The sequence below is a fragment of the Notolepis coatsorum genome (genome assembly GCF_963971535.1).
Source record: "Notolepis coatsorum genome assembly, chromosome: 6".
Lineage (NCBI taxonomy): Eukaryota > Metazoa > Chordata > Actinopteri > Aulopiformes > Paralepididae > Notolepis > Notolepis coatsorum.
This window is the reverse complement of record NC_140170.1, coordinates 67,795,435-67,814,930: the sequence shown is the minus strand read 5'-3', so window position 1 is coordinate 67,814,930 and position 19,496 is coordinate 67,795,435. Positions and strand designations below refer to the sequence as shown.

The 19,496-nt window shown below is 47.9% G+C and overlaps 2 protein-coding genes across 2 annotated transcripts in view; one reads left to right on the top strand and one right to left on the bottom strand.

Annotated features, from left to right (window-relative positions):
* On the top strand, positions 1–4,593 carry LOC311231236 (class E basic helix-loop-helix protein 40-like). The gene is made up of 5 exons (XM_084317782.1): positions 1–350; positions 781–844; positions 1,142–1,249; positions 1,797–1,920; positions 2,358–4,593. Exons 1-5 carry the CDS (start codon positions 292–294, stop codon positions 3,284–3,286), a joined length of 1,284 nt encoding a protein of 427 aa, XP_084173908.1. The 5' UTR covers positions 1–291; the 3' UTR covers positions 3,287–4,593.
* A 5,494-nt stretch (positions 4,594–10,087) lies between these two features.
* Positions 10,088–19,496, bottom strand: part of ttll3 (tubulin tyrosine ligase-like family, member 3) — a gene marked incomplete at its 3' end in the record, with an annotated part of 55,582 nt that continues 46,173 nt past the window's right edge. Inside the window, exons 10-13 of the mRNA XM_084315608.1 lie at positions 17,579–17,822; positions 13,279–13,714; positions 10,927–11,696; positions 10,088–10,766 (exon numbers count right to left, since the gene is read on the bottom strand). Of these exons, the coding sequence (XP_084171734.1) occupies positions 10,088–10,766; positions 10,927–11,696; positions 13,279–13,714; positions 17,579–17,822 (2,129 nt within the window). The remainder of the gene's footprint in view (positions 10,767–10,926; positions 11,697–13,278; positions 13,715–17,578; positions 17,823–19,496) is intronic.

Genomic DNA, 19,496 nt, shown 5'->3' with positions numbered 1-19,496 from the left:
TCCCCCCACTTTCACACAACGCACCGACCACAGAGGGAAGCTTTCCGCCGCCACCGGACCACTGACTGCTGACTGAACGACCTGGAGATCGCGAGGGAGACACACACTCGCCCCAAAGAAAAAAAAAACTAACCACTAAAAAATTGATGAAAAAATATATTTATTTATTTTGAAACACTTTTTTACACGATTTTTTTTAAATCAAATACATAATAAATGCGTATGCATTCGTGAGTGCACTGGACACCGCACGTTGACTTTGCCTGCTGCGTAAAAACTGGAGTAAAGAGAATGGAGCGAATTCCAAGCACGCAGCCACCACCGTCTGAGCTGTCAGACATGCAGCAAGGGTGAGTTGGAAGTTTGGGGGGGAACTAAATTGCCTTTACCAGTTCTTTACCTTTACCAGTTCTTTACCTTTACCAGACCAGCTCTGTACCTTTACCAGACCAGCTATTTGCCTTTACCAGACCAGCTATTTGCCTTTACCAGAACAGCTCTGTACCTTGGCTTTACCAGACCAGCTCTTTACCTTTACCAGACCAGCTCTTTACCTTTACCAGACCAGCTCTGTACTTTGGCTTTACCAGACCAGCTCTTTGCCTTTACCAGACCAGCTCTTTGCCTTTACCAGACCAGCTCTTTGCCTTTACCAGACCAGCTCTGTACCTTGGCTTTACCAGACCAGCTCTGTACCTTGGCTTTACCAGACCAGGTCTTTGCTCTTTACCACAGTAAGATACCTCGTTGCTCACTGTTGCTCTTTCTTTGTTTCTTCAGGATGGATTTCCCGATGTATGTTTATAAACCCCGGCGGGGGATGAAGAGAGGGGAGGAAAGCAAGGTTTGTTAATTCAATGTTCTTTTAATAATACATACTATTATTATTATTATTATTATTCATAATAATAATAGTAATAAAACGTGCCTTATCCATGGCTATTTTAATATGTCTAAAATGTGATTTCCATATAATATATAGAATAGAGGATAACAACATTCAGCACATGCTGTACTCATTATGTCCCAGAGGAGACGTGGTGACATAACTCACCTCGCTATCAGCCTAAACGTGTCTGAGACATTAATGTGAACTATGTCGAAGATCACATGGACTCACTCTTGTTCTTTATCCTGACAGGAAACCTACAAGCTGCCCCACAGACTTATCGAGAAGAAACGACGAGACCGGATAAACGAGTGCATCGCTCAGTTGAAAGATTTATTGCCAGAGCACCTAAAACTCACGGTAAGTTCACCTCCTCCGGGATGTGTTTGAATGACACTGTAGTAGACTAGTAGTATGAGCTGGCTCTGGTGATACGCAGCACCCCCCAGTTGCTGTCTGGTGGTGTTACACACTCTTTACAAAAAATAAATGCGTCTGTTGATGAATGAACAAACAAACATCTGTTGTTGAGTGAATACCTTTTAGGCTTAGGGAAATATAACCGTAGGCCTGTAGGCTACTTCTCATTTGTTCAAGATATAGTCTAGCGATTGTATTGTTGATATAACCTGAAATTAATTATTTAAGAATAAATAACATTTATAACAACATGTGCCTGAAATGTGTAATCCTACGTCATTCCTATAGGCTACTTCTTCTATCATTAAATTGTTATATTAGTCGATAGTTGCAGTTGTTCCTGCTTCTGCGGCTGTCGTCGTGTTGTTGGAACGGCAGCCAATCCCTTTTTTAATTTTTTTTATTCTAATGGTAGTAGGGTGCAGTTTCTCTCTGTTATATAAGAGGTTGAGAGGATGAGCTGACGGGTTTGTTTTCTCCTGTATAGACTCTGGGCCACCTGGAGAAGGCTGTGGTTTTGGAGCTCACGTTGAAGCACGTGAAGGCCCTCTCCTCACTGCTGGAGCAGCAGCAACAGAAGATCCTCGCCCTGCAGAACGGCATGCAAATAGGTGAGGAAGGGCGCCACACACAGACACACACAGACACACACAGACACTGAATAGGGTGATTATGTCAGACGGCATGCAAATATAACTAAAGCCTGCGCAACACACACACACACACACACACACACACACACACACACACACACACACAATGACGTGACTCTGCTGAACTGCATGCAAATAAGTGAGTTTTAATGCAGACCGTTGCTGGTTTTAATGTAGACGGCCACCACACACTGAGAACAGCTTTATAAAGAGACATTGAAACAATACGGGGGAAACGGGTCTATTTACAAGAATGTATGTCATTGAACACGTGAAGAGAAAGTGACCAAAAAACAAAAACAATGTCGGCATCATGTGATTAACTTTAGATTAGATATAGATATTAGAGTTGCAGTGTTTCTGACTCTTTGCGCCTGTTCCCCTTGTGCCTGTAGACCAGCCTGCTATCAGTCAGGAGAAGACGGAGGAAATGTTCCGCTCTGGCTTCCACATGTGTGCCAAGGAGATCCTGCACTACCTGGGCAACCAGGAGGCTGAGGGAGACCTCACCCCCTCCCACCTGATCAACCACCTGCACACGGTGGCCGCTGAGGTCCTGCAGGGTCCCCCCCGACCCCGCACGCCCCCCAGCGCCCGGGCCGAGGAGCCCCCGGCCCACAGCCACCACCACCACCACCACCACCAGACCCACAAGGAGAAACCCGCCAGCGTAGCCCCCAAACCCAGCGAGGGCTACAGGAGGAACTGCGTGCCCGTCATCCAGCGGACACACGCCCAGGCGGGCGGCGAGCAGAGTGGCAGCGACACGGACACGGACAGCGGCTACGGAGGGGAGCTGGAGAAGGGCGAGTCCGCGGGAGCGCAGCAGCTGCTGCAGTGCCGCCCGGGCTACTATGGCCAGGAGAGCCAGCTGAAGAGGGGCCTGGGCGAGAGGCGGGGCGCCCCCGGCGTGAAGCACGAGGGCGACGAGGAGGCGCGCCACAACAAGCGGCCCCGCGTGGAGACGTCCGAGGACGAGTCGCTCTCGGGCGGAGAGTCGTCGTCCTCCTCGTCCTCCAGCGGCCACAGCAGCTACATGAGCATGTCCCCCCACCAGCCGCCTGCCCCGCACCCCATCTGCATGCCCTTCTACCTCATCCCGCCCTCGGCCGCCGCCTACCTGCCCATGCTGGAGAAGTGCTGGTACCCGGGCGCCATGCCCATGCTCTACCCCGCCATGCACAGTGAGAAGCCTGCCCAGCTCATGGTGTCCCCCAGGGGCGGCTCCCCGGCCCCCGCCGTGCCACAGAGCCCCATGGACTCCCCCGCCCTCCTCCAGGCCCTGAAACAGGTGCCGCTCCTCAACCTGGAGACCAAAGACTGAGAGCTGCGAGGAGCAAAAGCGTTCTTGTAGAAGACAAACGCTTTGTGTGTCGTCGTCGTCCCCCCGTCCCCCCCCCCCCCCCGGTGACGAGGAGGAGAGACACTGGCAGGAGGAGGAGAACACAAGCGGACCGCTCCGTGACCCATTCTCACCCTGTTCACTCAGCGCAGAGGTCGGACAGCAGGAGACGGGAGGAGGAGGAGGAGAGAAAGAAAGCAAGCGAGCATCAGGGAGAGGTGGGCGTCATCCATCCATCCATCCATCCATCCTCACCCTGCTGAGGCCGACGGCTGAGCTCCAGTTAGCCCTCTGCTCTGACTGAATGTTTGGACTTGATGCTTCGGTGTGTCGGTGGCCAGGCCAGTTCACCTGGACCCGCCCCGCACACACGCGGCGCACACACTCTGTTGAATGTAAAAGAGGAAATGTTCTTTCAGACGCTGCTATCGAAGTAGGCAGGCCGCCGCCGCCGCCGCCGTGTCTCAGCCGTTGCCATAAAGACTTGTAAAACCTCATCAACACCAAATGTTTTTAGTGGTAACCTTTCACCCAAAGATTGCTGTTTGATGTATATCCTAGGGTCAACCGGTACCCTCGCTGAAAAATGCCCTTTGACCTTGCCCCCCGTGATGATGACTAGCATCCACATAGATGCGTAAGGGTTTTTCCCTCGAGCGTGTGCAGACGAGGGCGTGGTCGCACCTATCCACGCCGGGGGGGGCAGAGGGAGGGGCCGCCCACCACACGACCATGTTGAACGTGAAGACCGTCTTACTCAGACCGTCGCAGACAGTCGAGACGGAACCCACTGTAATTATTGTTAATAGACCTCTTGTACATCTCTATTTTTGATACTTGTCCTAGAATCACTCTGTCCACGGGGAGAGGGGGAGAGACAGGGAGAGAGACAAGTGTTGGCAATATTTTGTTGTATACTCAAGAATACTGTAAATACTGTAGCACTGTGCTGGACCTGGTCTGCATCTCCAACACATCTGTTTTCTGCCCAAGTCAAACCTGGTGTTTGTTCAATGCTGTCGATGCCTTTTACTTGTGGGAGAAAAACAACAACAAAAAAGCTCAAAATGTTTATTCTCTGTACTTGGTAATGAATACTGGAGTCAAAAGGAGCGGAGTGAAGAGAAATGAATGTAAAACGTTTTAACAGAATTAGTTTTCTATAGAAAGAGGTACTTGAGATTTTATATTTTGGGACCTGCAAGAAAGACGTTTGATGTACATATTTTTGTCTATAAATGTTGATATACATTATATATGTGTATTAATAAAGTATTTTTTTTCCCGTGGAGAGCCTATTCGCCTTGTTCCTGCATGTGAGTTTGAATATACTTATGTACACTATGTACAGTACTGTCTGGGGGTGTGGGTGTTTGGATAAGAGAGAGAGGGAGGGAGGGAGGGAGGGGGGGGGTGAGAGAGAGAGCACTGCGTGTAGCAGTGAAACGTAATCTGTCCAGATCAAGTTCTCACAGCACCACAGCCTCGTGTCCGAGGGAACACTTATGTAATGCTGTAGCCTGGCTTTGTTGGTGCCTCCTGCTGCTACTACTGAGCACACACTACACATACACACACAGGTTCAGTCAAACTCCTAAAGCCATCTTGTAATCAGTTTAGTTTCAAATATATTTATATTTATTATTGACCTAGGCAGGGGTAATAAATCCGATGATCTTTTTTACAGTACCGTTGGTTTCTCTTTTTCACTCGTTTTTTTCAGTCCATAAGTGATGCGTACAATTTTATTGTCAAAGGAGCAGACGCTTTAACATCAGATCTGGTTGTGTTATTGAGTTCACACAATTCTATTAAATGGCTAATTCGACAGATTCCGATAGATAGAACTATCCTATAATGTCATTATTGAGAGAGTTGAACGCTTGGACAACCTAATCAGATGGGGGGTCAGTCAGGTAGGATGCATGGACCTGAAGTTATTAACCCTTTCACCACCGCGCTACCAAAAGGGTTAACCCTTTCACTGCGACAATTCACATAAGGTTAACCCTTTCACTGCCACACAACAGCCGGCGACCGTCGGTTGTGTGATAGTAAAGGGTTAACCTTCTGTCGTGTGGCAGTGAAAGGGTTAAGTAGGCACCTCCAATCGAATGCAAGGAGACGGAGCACAATATCCACGCCTGATGTCAATATCTTCGCTATTAAATGTGACCAGGCACAGACTTTATGGTCTTGTTGAGCAATCTTCAAAAAAAGATTACATGATATGAAAGTACAGTTTCATACCTTCAAAACAAGTCATCACTTGTACAAATTGGGCGGATACTTTTCAATCTATGTCTTATTGACATTGAGCCACAGACCTTACTAAGAGCTGGAGCTGTTTCTGTTAACAATGTATGCTGATTGCTGAACTACTATATATACTATATATATATATATACTGTAATATTCCTTGCCTATATTACTACCTACTGGCCATGGCAACATCCCCTCCAAATTCTCAGACTCAGCGGCCACCATCACCCCAATCATCATCACCTACATAATATACCTCTCCATAAAACAGGGACACATCCCCAAAGATTTCAAAATTGCGAGAGTGACCCCCCTGCACAAAAAAGGCAGCAAATTAGACCCAGGCAACTACCGCCCTGTTTCTATTCTTACCTCCATCTCAAAAGTGATGGAAAAAATAGTCTACGAACATGTCAAAAAGTACCTTGCAGAAAAAAAGCTAATCTACGAATTCCAATCTGGCTTCAGAACATCCCATTCCACTGACACATGCCTTCTCTATTTTAACGACCACATCAAACATGAGGGGCAAATACTGCGGCATGGTCATGCTAGACCTACAAAAGGCTTTTGACACTGTCAATCACTCCATTTTGATTGATAAGCTAAAAGAAATTTGTTTTGATAGTTCTTCAGTGAGCTGGATACAATCCTACCTGGAGGGGAGAGAACAGATGGTGGAGGTGAACGGTACACTGCCCCCCCCCCCCTCCAAGTGAGCTGGGGTGTTCCACAAGGAAGCATACTAGGACCGTTACTGTTTCTAATCTATGCAAATTACATGTCATCAGCTTGTGACTGCAACTTGTTCCTGTTCGCGGACGACTCTGCCCTGGTGGTCTCTGACAGGGACAGGTTGCAGGTTGAAAAAGCCCTCAGCTCTGAACTCGGTAGAATCTGCACATGGCTCACTGATAACAAACTATCATTACACCTGGGTAAAACGGAATCCATTCTCTTTGGATAAAATAACAAACTCGGTTACAGTGGGTGACAATATTGTCACAAGGAAAGATGAAATTACTTACCTGGGTTACATCCTAGAGGCAAATCTTTCCTGTGACAAAATGGCAACCAGTGTAATCAAAAAAGTCAACCAACTAAAATCATTTTTTTACAGGATCTCCTCTCTGGTAAATAAGAATACCTTGAAGACTAACAGGAGCACTCATTCAAGGTTTCTACGACTATGCTTGCACCTCATGGTACCAAAGCACCTCAAAGGCCCTAAAAACAAGGCTCCAAACTTCACAAAACAAACTGGTCAGACTACTGCTTGACCTTACTCCTAAAACCCACCTCACCCTTGCCCATTTTGACAATCTAGGATGGCTTAGAGTAGACGACAGAGTACAGCAACTTGCAATGGGCCTGGTCTACAAGATACACTACACCACAAAGATACCCATGTACCTGTCGAAATACTTCCTAAAGGTCAGTGAAGTCCACGACCACAACACCAGAGGGAGCTCCACAAATCACGTTCAACCCAGATTCAAACAAGGGAAACACGTTTCGCAATTATGCCACAATAATGTGGAACACCCTACCCACAGCTGTAAATGAATGTGAATCCCTACCCTCCTTCAAAACCGCTCTCAAAGAGCACCTAGGGGTGGCTGCAATTAGAAACTGGCCCCTGTAAATGTCAAAATTCCCCCCCACTCCCTCACCCCACCCAACCCCCTCTAATGTACAGTTTCTTCCCCTTCAGATTTCAATATTTTTATGATGTTTCTTACACAGTACCATATATTTGTATGTCTTGTATGTCATAAATGCCTTGATGAATTGAAAATGGAGGACCCTTATGTAAACAAGACGAAAGTCTTTTTCTGGTCTTCATCCTCTTAGCAGTCGTTTGTATTGAGCCGTACTGTATTGTGACTCCGGTCTCCTCTCCATCCCCACCACCAACATGCGGACTGTTGGTCCTAGAGCCTACTCTGTTGCCACACCCACCCTCTGGAACTCCCTCCCTCCAAACATCCGTAGTGCTACATCCCTGCACTCCTTCAAATCCCAACTCAAAACTCACCTCTTCACCAAATTTATAAATTACTCTGCCTAATTTCCCCCTTTTCTTCTCTTTTTACTTTGTTGTTACGTTGTTCCCCTGATCCCCTCCCCTAGCTGCCCCCTCCTGTAAAGCGCCTTGGGTCTCATGAAAGGTGCTATATAAATCCAAGATATTATTATTATTATTGTACCCATTCTGCAATCTGTTAATAAAGTTTTCAATCAATCAATATGCTAATATGTCTTTACTACTATGCACTCAAGACTGTAGCATCCAAGTTCAACATTGTTTGATGAACACTGTTAGCTGCCAGAGTTGTACCCTTCCTGCTGACCTGTTGTACAGAACTTGTAACTAAGTCGCTTTGGATAAAAGCATCAGCTAAACGCCTAGATGGAAATGACACGCGAGGCAGCGGGACTCGAACCCACGCCGTCGCGCTTTTAGCCAATTGCGCCTCCGTCGCAGATGTTAAATTGTATTAGGCTCACTGGGTTGAATGATACCGCTCACTGCTTTGTACCAAAAGTCAGAAGGGATGGATAACACGCCAGATGACTGAAACAGATGACTGATGACCCTGATGCCTTGTAAAGACAAGCTTAATGGTTCAGAAACTGCTTTGTACCGGTCCTCAGAGGCTTTATTAAAGAACACACATTCTGATCAAATAGTATTGCCTATATTCATGTTTTTCTACTATTACCCTGACCATACCTGTACCTCCCCCCCCCCCCCCCCATGCTGCTACAATGCTCGGATTTCCCCAAGGGGATCAATAAAGGAATATCTTATCTTATCTTAACAGCTCAGCCTGCTGACTTGAAACAACAACTTGAAACAACTGCCTCCGTCGAGGATCTTAAAGTGTATTAGGCTCACTGGGTTGAATGATACCGCTGTTACAATGCTCGCCTTTCCCCAAGGGGATCAATAAAGGAATATCTTAAGCTCAGCCTGCTGCTGACAACCCACGTATCGGGTCGCTCTGCTCTAAGTTTCCTTTGTGTCCAAATAAAGGAAATGCCAACAGACGAGATGGTGCCTCTGTGCTGGTATGGCAGGGGTTCCTAAGGCCTGGGGATAACCTGGATATCTGGGCCTTGCTCATGACGTTACTAGCCCATCAATAATCTTGTGTATGGGCCTCTTTGGGCCTGGGACAGCTGTCGTGGTTGTCCACCCCTGACAACAGGTCATTATGGGATGTACTTCCTGTATACTAAATGTATACCTACCTACTGCTTTCACTGTAATCACAGTAATCATAATGAGCATGACTACCTACCTTATACTACAGTCTACCAATATAACTCTGTATGATAGCATATATATATATATATATATATATATATATATATATATATATATATATATATATATATATATATATAACCATTGTATATACAGTACCTCCTTATACACCTGCATATAACCATATAACCAAATGAAGAAAACACTTTACTGTCCTATACTACCATGCACTCCTCCTACTATACTAATATGTCTTATGTCTATGCACTCAATAATGCAGCACCCAAGTTTCAGCACTGTTTGATCATTGTTACTCAGCTGAAATGTATAACCCATATAACTGTATGATAGCATGTACAATAATGCTGTATACCGTATATATATATAAATGGTAAATGGCTGAATTTTTTTAAGCGCTTTACAATTTGTTCCTCACATTTTATACCCATTCACTCACTCATTCACCATGCAAGGTGCCAACCTGCTCATCAGGAGCAATTAGGGGTCTTGCTCAAGGACACTTCGACACGCTGCCCAGAAATCGAACCGGGAACCTCCGGATTACCAGACGACTGCTCTACCTCCCATATCCCTTACCTACTCTTACTAGTTACACTGCTGGTCAGTATGACTTACTACCATAGTGACTTTATACCTGGATCACTGTACATATTAATACTACAACTTTCTGTACATACATCTGATTAGCACTATTACTCAGTAGTACTATTTTATATATTTTATACCCAGTTTAATTATCACCTATACATTGTATATCACTATTGCACTTTACTGTTACATTTGCATTTGCACTCTGGTTGGATGACAAACTTATTTTTAGTTGTATTATACTTGTGCTTTATGATGACAATACAGCATCCTAACTGCTATAAATACAAATGAAAACCTCACTCCATTGTCAGTCACCATCACAGAGGAAACGGTTGATGCTGTTATTTGGACCATCATTATACATGGTTTGCTGTTCCCAGCTTGGTTCGCTGGTCAATTATTAGGTCCTACGTCGCCACCTGCTGGGGAAACGGGATACATACATTTCTAGTTCAGATGGTTATTATTTTCCTCCAAAGCTGCAGCCAATAATAACGACATAATATCAAAATAATAGTAATTTCCACACAAACTCCACCCGTGTGTTGCCTCATTAAAATAAGTCTGTGAGCAAAACATAAACAAACGTTTTTTGAATAAGAGAAAACACTTCTGTATGTATGTTTAATGCCTTTTTAAAAGGTGGGCAGGGTGGAGAAGGTGGAGAGGGTGGAGAAGGTAGGCAGGGTGGAGAAGGTGGACAGGGTGGAGAAGGTAGGCAGGGTGGAGAAGGTGGACAGGGTGGAGAAGGTAGGCAGGGTGGAGAAGATGGGCAGGGTGGAGAGAGTGTAGAGGGTGGAGAAGATGGGCAGGGTGGAGAAGGTGGACAGGGTGGAGAAGGTAGGCAGGGTGGAGAAGGTGGAGAGGGTGGAGAAGGTAGGCAGGGTGGAGAAGTTGTAGAGAGTGGAGATGGTGGAGAAGATGGGCAGGGTGGAGAAGGTAGGCAGGGTAGAGAAGGTGGACAGGGTGGAGAAGGTAGGCAGGGTGGAGAAGTTGTAGAGAGTGGAGAGGGTGGGCAGGGTGGAGAGGGTGTAGATAGTGGAGAGGGTGGGCAGGGTGGAGAGGGTGGAGATAGTGGAGAGGGTGTAGATAGTGGAGAGGGTGTAGAGAGTGGAGAGGGTGTAGAGAGTGGAGAGGGTGTAGAGAGTGGACAGGGTGGAGAGGGTGTAGAGAGTGGAGAGGGTGTAGATAGTGGAGAGGGTGTAGAGAGTGGAGAGGGTGTAGAGAGTGGGCAGGGTGGAGAGGGTGTAGAGAGTGGAGAGGGTGGAGAAGTTGGAGAGGGTGGGGAGGGATGATTGGCAAAATGTAGTGTAGCTATTTACAGTGGTTTACAGGCAGCCATGTTGGAAGAAAAGAGAACGACCATTCCGTGTGAGGCCTTTATTAGGCTTGAAGCCATTGTTCATATGAAAACTTAAAAAACAGAGTTACACGCTTCTTCCTCTGAAGGACTCAACTGTTGATCTCACAAAACCAATCCCCCGCCGCCACTACTGCACAGAGCTCCCTCCCCCGCCCCTCTGAAACACCCAGGGGCACAGTGTTTGTGTTTTCCCGGCGCCGCCTCCTCCTCACACGTGGCAGCCGGGAGGGAGTCGGTGCCTGCGGAGGCCGGGATGAGAGAACAGGCCCCCCCCCCGTCAGGGCCCCGGGGCGCAGGCTGACCCCCTCCATGGCGGCGAGTGCGCAGCCGAGGGAGGGAAGCCCTCGAGGAAGGGCCCTGCGCTGGGGTTCCAACACCGCCCGGAATCTGACGAGGCGGGGGCGGGGCTGAGAGTTCAACATGCTGCATAGGGGCACGAGGGAATACGTCGTGGGGACCAGGGGCACCCCGCCGCCGCTCAGACTCAGACGGCGAGCACTCTTCTGGGGTTCCGACAAGGACTGCTCGGGGGCCAGCCTGCGACACGACCCGGAGGCGGCGGCAGGGACGTCCTGCCGGTCCGCTGTCCTCGCGTCGCTCTCCCTCTTAGGAGACGCCGACGACGGCTGCCTCCGTTTCGCTCCGTCCGATTGCCTCTCTTTGCCCGGGGGGAAGTGAGTGGCGACCGCAGAAGGCCTGCGATTGGACGGTTTAGCTGTCTTTTCAGCCTCCTCCGAAGGCGGGTGCTCTGAAGAGAGCTGGGTGGCGAGAGGCGGATGGTGAACGGCGAAGGTTCGTTGAGATGGCAGCCTGGGCCGCTTTATCGAGGCTCCCTCCACCACCAGGTTCACTCCCACATACTGAGGGACTTCAACCGCCACCTGTGTGTGTGAAACAAAACCCATGCATGTACAGGTGATTGGAATTGGGTTGAAATTAGACTGTTATCTGATATGAAACACAGTAGTGTTCATATTGTCCTATCATTTTGCATGTTTTAGAATAACTGCAGTATCGATTTAATTCACAAACAGAAGGGGTAAAGTCTCTCTCTCTCTCTCTCTCTCCCTCTCTCTCTCTCTCTCTCTCTCGTTATCTATCTAGACAGAAATGTTGATTATGATGAAGTACACATATCTACAGCAAACAGTTCTAACATTGAGAGTCTTGCTTCCGAGCTCCGGCAGAAAATTGGCTTCCTGTACAGAAATAGATCCAATTTCGACTGTGAAATTGGACCAACCTTTCCTTTATGCCTTCTCTGGTTGAAAGGCGTAACTATAATTGGTATTTGTTTATTTTTAAAGCCCCTTATTGGTAAACTTCCCTCTTACACCACAACACTGTTGGAATGGAATCTTGGAACCTATTCTACACGTTGTATTCTACTGGTTGGTCCTCCAGTTTGCTCTGAACTAGGAAAAACGGCTTTTTCCTTTGATTTAAAAGGATGATCTCCGACCACTGTGTGTCGACCTTTAACTGTCTTAGCTGATTAGCGGAGGCAACCATGCGAGGTGCCAACCCACTCATCGGGAGCAGTTAGGGGTTAAGTGTCTTGCTCAAGGACACTTCGACGCGCTGCCCGGGATGAGCGGGAATCGAACCTGGAACCCCCGCATTACCTGACGACCCCTCTACCTCCCAAGCCGCTGTCGCCCCGGCGTCGGGAGTCGATATACGTACACTCCATGTCGAGATAACATCCTCCCACCCTGCCACACGCTCCATGTCGAGATAACATCCTCCCACCCTGCCACACGCTCCATGTCGAGATAACCTCCTCCCACCCTGCCACACGCTCCACGTCGAGATAACATCCTCCCACCCTGCCACACGCTCCATGTCGAGATAACCTCCTCCCACCCTGCCACACGCTCCACGTCGAGATAACATCCTCCCACCCTGCTGCACGCTCCATGTCGAGATAACCTCCTCCCACCCTGCCACACGCTCCACGTCGAGATAACCTCCTCCCACCCTGCTGCACGCTCCATGTCGAGATAACATCCTCCCACCCTGCTGCACGCTCCATGTCGAGATAACCTCCTCCCACCCTGCCGCACGCTCCACGTCGAGATAACCTCCCACCCTGCCACACGCTCCATGTCGAGATAACCTCCTCTCACCCTGCCACACGCTCCACACCGAGATAACCTCCTCCCACCCTGCCGCACGCTCCACGTCGAGATAACCTCCTCCCACCCTGCCGCACGCTCCACGTCGTGATAACATCCTCCCACCCTGCCACACGCTCCACGTCGAGATAACATCCTCCCACCCTGCCACACGCAACACACCGAGATAACCTCCTCCCACCCTGCCACACGCTCCACGTCGAGATAACCTCCTCCCACCCTGCCGCACGCTCCACGTCGAGATAACCTCCTCCCACCCTGCCGCACGCTCCACGTCATGATAACCTCCTCCCACCCTGCCACACACGCTCCTCTCGGTTCTGACCTGTTTGTAGATGAGCTGGAAGCCCCCCGTGTGGGCACTGGGGTCGGCCCGGCGGTCCAGCACCACCCGCAGTGTGTCCAGCTGCACGGCGGGGCAGAGGCGCGCGGTCACGGCCGTGGAGCAGGCCATGGTGGGGCTGGAGTTGACCTCCAGCAGCCAGGGCCTCAGGTCCCGCCCCAGCATGAAGTCCGCCCCGTAGAGCTCGAAGCTGGCCTTGTGGCTCTCCACCAGGTCCTGAGCCGTCTGCAGGGCGTGCACCACCGCCCGCTGCATGCCCGGGACCACCGTGGCCGCCCACTCCGCGCCCAGGCCCCGGCCGCGCAGGAACTCCCGGAACTCGGAGCACGACCACATGTTGTCCTCGGGTAACGCCGGGTGGCGCCACTGAGACGGCAGGAAGTGCTTCTGGACGGAGTTGTTGCAGAGGTGGACGGAGCTGCGGGAGGGTCAGAGGTCAGAGGTCGTGTTAGTGAAGCGTTACTGGATGATAAAGTCACTGACATCTACAACACATCCCTACAACTCTGTTCAGTCCCACAGTGCTTTAAGCAATCCACCATCATCCCAGTCCCCAAAACCACCAAAAGAACCTGTCTCAATGACTACAGAGTAGACCCACAGTCAGTAGCGATGCAATCTTTTGAACATCCGGTCCTGGACTACCTCCTTTTTATTTTTTATTTTTTTAAACTTTTTCTCCCCCTTTTTTCTGTGATTTCTTTTTTCTCTCATCCCAATTTCCTCTCGTGAGGCAGCCAGCCACATCTTTTCACCTGCCAGCGCGGACTCTCATTGGCGAGGTGTAACGTGTGGGAGGCTCACACTACCCCCGCCATCTCCTGTCTTTGCTAGGCAGGCGCCCTGACCGACCTGTAGTGTAGGAGTCGCTGTCCACAACGTCCAGATTACCACCCATCGACTTCCCTCCCGCTGACTCTGCCAATTGAGTTAGTATGACGGCCGGCCCAAGCCGGAGGCAACGCTGACAGCCGGATTCGAGACCGGTGTCTCTTGCGTTGGTGACGAGCGCAATGTCCGCTGCGCCACCCAGCCGCCTTGGTCCTGGACTACCTCAAAACTGCCACAGAACCACGGGGGAGGCGGGGGGTCGGAGGTCGTGTTAGTGAAAAGTTACTGGATGCAGTGTTAGTGTAGTCGAGTCACTAAATCTCGAGTTTTGAGTCTGAGTCGAGTCTCGAGTCCCCAGTGTTAGAGTCCGAGTCCAAGTCACGAATGAAGAGTCCGAGTCGAGTCCCCATTATTACCCTAGGCCGAGTCATCAAGGTTGAGTCCACTCCACTCTGGCAGTCAAAGAGCTGACATACAAACAAAAAAAAGGTCTAAATTTTTTTCTTTTCTTTTTTTAACCTTCTCTTTCTCCTATTTCTCTCTGATTTTCTCCCCGTCCCAATTAGTCATTGTGCCAATTCCCCCCCTCCCCTACCTGGTTGTTGTACGCATGTTCTCCCACGAGTCGGTACAAGGGTGTCCTGATGTCGAACGCACGCTTCCTCCGAGATGTGCGCCGTCAAGCCAGTGACGCTCTTTACACTTGGCAGCGAGGACTCTCATTGGTGAAGTGTAACGCGTCCTGCCCCGCTTAGCAAGCGCCGAGACCTGACCTGTAGGCGTCGCTGTCCACAACGCCAGATTCCCACCCGCCAGCTTTCCCACCCCCTAATACTGCCAATTGTATTAGTGTGAACGGCCAGCCAAGCTGGTAGCAACGCCGAGAGCTGGGCTCGAACCCAGCGTCTCCTGCGTTGGTGACGAGCGCAATCTCCGCTACGCCACCTGACCGCCTGAAAGGGTCTACATTAAACATAAATGACACAGTGGTCACCACCGAAATTAAATAATGTTAGGGTATTAATATAGCCATCAATATCTTATGCCAAATGATTAGGGCTTATTACAAAATAAAAAATTAAGAAATAAGTGTATTTATCAATTAACAAATCTGAGTCCTCGTCTGCACTTTCCGAGTCCGAATGCAGTCAATGATCGAGTCCAAGTCCAAGTCTGAGTCACGAGTCTTGAAAATCAGTCCTGGCCTCGGACTCGACTACTACAACACTGACTGGATGATAGGGACACACCCCTGCTGCTTTGTCACGTGCAGATGCAGGATGAATTAATGATCATGAAGGAGTGAATGATCATTACATTTCTATAGCGCTTTTCTAGACACTCAGAGCTTTACATGTAGGGTGGGAACTGCCTCCGTCACTGTCACCCTCCACTCTCACAATTCTGTGTCCTAAACCTTCAGTATTGGTCCATATATCAAGTACAATTTCAGTGCACTGCTTTTACTGAACACTATAGACATAGTCCTTCAGTTTAGGGTCACTGGACAAATAGGACTCAAAGTCCCATTGCTCTGACATGTTACACGTGGCTCCTAGCAGTGTTGTAGCACTCGAGTCCGAGTCCTGGACTTATTTTCAGGACTCGTGACTGGACTTGGACTTGAGCATTGACTGCATTCGGACTCGGAAGGTGCAGACTCGGACTCAGACTTGTTAATTGATAAATACAGTTATTATATATTTTTTGTAATAGGCCCTAATAATTTGGCATAAGATATTGATGGCTAGTGCATTTGTTTGGCTATTGTGTCACAAAGTAAATAAACTCCCTTTGAAATGGTGACCGCTGTGTCATTTATGTTTAATGTCAGCTCAGACTCAACCTTGATGACTTGGACTTGGACTCGGACTAGGGTAATGGGGACTTGACTCGGACTCGACTTGGGCTCTTCTTTGGTGACACTGGGGACTGAGATTTAGTGACTCGACTACAACACTGGCTCCTAGTATCAAATTTAAGTATAGGGGAAATCCCCTGACACCAACCAGTATTGGCGTGTGCACTAGGGTTGGGTACTGTTCACATTTGAACCAATACCGGTACCAGTACCAGTTACCAACGGTAAATTTTTTTCGATACTTAACTCTCTCTGTAATAACAAAAAAACGATTTCAGTTGTAAAAATGTCCAAACATCTCAATTTCAACATTATTATTTATTTTGTTATTTATAGTTTTGTTATTTATTGTTGTAACACACCACACTAAATACATGTATTGTGTTCTATTATACATTATCTGGACATCCTCAGTAAATATGATCAAACTCCTCTGGTCTTTCTAAAGACCCAAGAGACGGGACAGTAATATATATATTTGTGGAAAAAGATCCCTCTTGTTTAGCATATTACACTCTTATACTAAACATGTAAAGGTACCGAAATGTGGTACCGATTGATCTAGCATGAATTGGTACTTTTTTTTTTTTTTTTTTTTTTTATTATTGCAAAACAGAAATGATTAAAAGTCAGTACTCAACACATAATGCATAATGAAACTAACAGTCAAGGTGGTTAAAATGACATGCAAGTACAGAAACAAGACAAAAAAAAAAGTCTATAATAATATTTTACCGTATACAGTGTATATCCAGCGAAATTAACAATTATACAAATGCTTATATAGGACATACCCCTAATACCTATTTTCTAAAACCCTACACACATATGCTCCAGCTCGAACCCCCCCCTCCCGGACCCCTCCTTGGATGAATTGGTACTCTGTAGTTCAGTCGGTACCCTTAAAAGTACAGAGTTCAGTACCCAACCCTAGTGTGCACCCCTAATTATAGATGTACATTAACATCACATGAAATCAGAAACATTCACACACATGAGAACTATTCTTTGTTTTTTATCCATGCTTTCTCCCCATTTTTCTATTTTTCTCCCATCCCAATTTCGTATTTCCAATTCTCCCCTCCCCTGTCTCGAACGTTGCTAGACTATGCCTCCCACTGGTCGGCCGCAGTGAGGACCAAGCCTTGCATCACATGTCCCCTCCGGTACACGAGGAGGCAGCTGTCGCATCTTTTCACCTGCACAGCGCAATCTCTCAGTGGCGAGGAGTAACGCGTGGAGGGACGCTGCCCCCGATACTTCCTGATTCTGCTGTACAGGCGCTGTCCACAACGTCCAATCCCCACCCACCGGCTTTCCCACTCTCTAACACTGCCGGCTGGCCAAGCCGGTAGCAACGCAGAGAGCTGGGCTCGATACCAGCATATCCTGCGTTAGTGGCGAGCGCCTTGCCCACTGCGCCACTCAGCAGCACTACATGAGGACTATTCTGATTCGATTTGCATCCTTGCTTTTGCACATCATCTACATAAAAGTGTTTGAAATTGTATTATTCCTCGTGTCTAGCGTTCCGTTTTCCTCCTCCCTCCCTCTCACATCCCCCACTCACTCTCCCCCTCCCTGTCTCACCTGTCCAGAGTCTTGGTGGAGTACGGCTGGGTGGAGAAGCGGAGGTAGCACTCTCTGTAGAACCAGACGGTCAGAGGGTTCCAGTCCGTGACCAGGAACCACTGGCGCAGGTCAAACTTGGTGTTGTGAACGAGCAGCGGGCGCTCCAGGTACTTCTGCACCACCCACTTACCGGTCTTGATCAGGGTGGGGTCGCAGTCCACCAACGTCAGCACCTCGTCCAGACGATTCATACACCTTATACCTGAGAGAGGAGGACAGGACATATACTAGATGGTTATGTATGTTAAGACAAGACAAGACAGGACAGGACATATACTAGATGGTTATGTATGTTAAGACAAGACAAGACAACAAGTTAAGTTAAGGTTAGTTAACTTAAGGTTAAGTTAAGTTAAGTTAAGCAATAACTGTAATAGCAGAAAGACATAAATATAGGCAATACAATTAGATCTGAAATATAAGAATATGATAAACTAACAAATGTAAGTGTAAAACAAGTGTAAACAAAGGTGCAGATGAGGGTCTGTATGACCTATTGGTTATATTTTACGTTACAATAAATATAGGCTGTTCTGAAGGATCAGATTAAACCGAATATATATATTTATTTATATATATATATTTAATTGTATTTGTATATCCCCTGATATCCCTTGTATATTCCTTGTACAATATGCATTGAATATCCCTTCTAGTCTACTGAACATCCCATAATAGTCTCCATTCTACCATTGGACGAGACCTTGGTGCCAGGTCGCCATACCCCTCAGACCAGGTTCAATCGTACCGCTCAACATGTATGGACAAGTCCTAGTTCCGCGTAGGAATATGTCTACCGCACCACTAATGGTACTATTTGTTCATAGTGCGTATATATACTGCGCTATTAAAGTAGAGCTTTCTTTTAGTCCAATTCCTTACCCTCCAACAGAGTGATAGACGCAAAAGCCTCCCCGCGAACCACGTGTGGGCAGTAAGGCCAATTCGGCCCAGTATCGGCATTGAGACATCGTGTATATTAATATTTGAATAGTCATATTTGGCACTATATCGTCGAGTTGGACGTATTCTATTAAGCTAATAATAGTCTATTCATATGTAGTGCCTCGTGCGGTAAGAGTTCTATAGTAATCAGCACCCCCATCGTTTCGGGCATCAGCTGGACGCTTATCCAGGGTGGTTGACCCCACGTGAAGCTGCACCCGAGGAGCTCCAGGCCAAAGAGCGAGTGGACCTGTATATTGGATTATTCTACCGACGACGGCTAGCCTTCCCCGGCTTGGATTATGCTTTGAGTACTTTGATTATTCTATGGATAAAGGCCAACACTGCGGTGTGTTGGAAATACCCCCCCCGGAGAGGACGACAGGTGAGAAGACGCTCTACACGACGAGGTCGCCTCACGTCTCTCCATCGTGGACCGGAGGACGCCGGCCACAGAGAGTCCAACTGCTTTCATCTGTGGATCGAGGATCGCTGGGCACCGGGTCGCACGACTGTGGGCTCTCCCAGGATACCCTCGGCCAGACGGGATACAGCCAGACTCTACCCCCCCCCTCCAGCTGTCCTACAAGCAGTCGGAACCTCCCCCTAGTGTATCCAGCTATATAATCATTCAAGTATCATTGCTATTGTTCCCTAAATATTCCAGGTTGTATATTTGCTTCCTGCGCAATCAGAGATTGGACATTCGATATTGATCTACCTACGAATACTCATTTGCCATAAAAGTGCATACTATTTCAAATCATAAATGTAATTAAGTGATCGTTGTACATACCTTTTGCTATGTATTATTATTAAACGCAGACTTTCGACTTGGTACATTTGTGTTGGATCCGTTTCATCAGGTGGGAGTGTTTATCATAATTATTTATACCTAGTACTGGGTGGCCAGAGTCTAAAGTACAAGAGG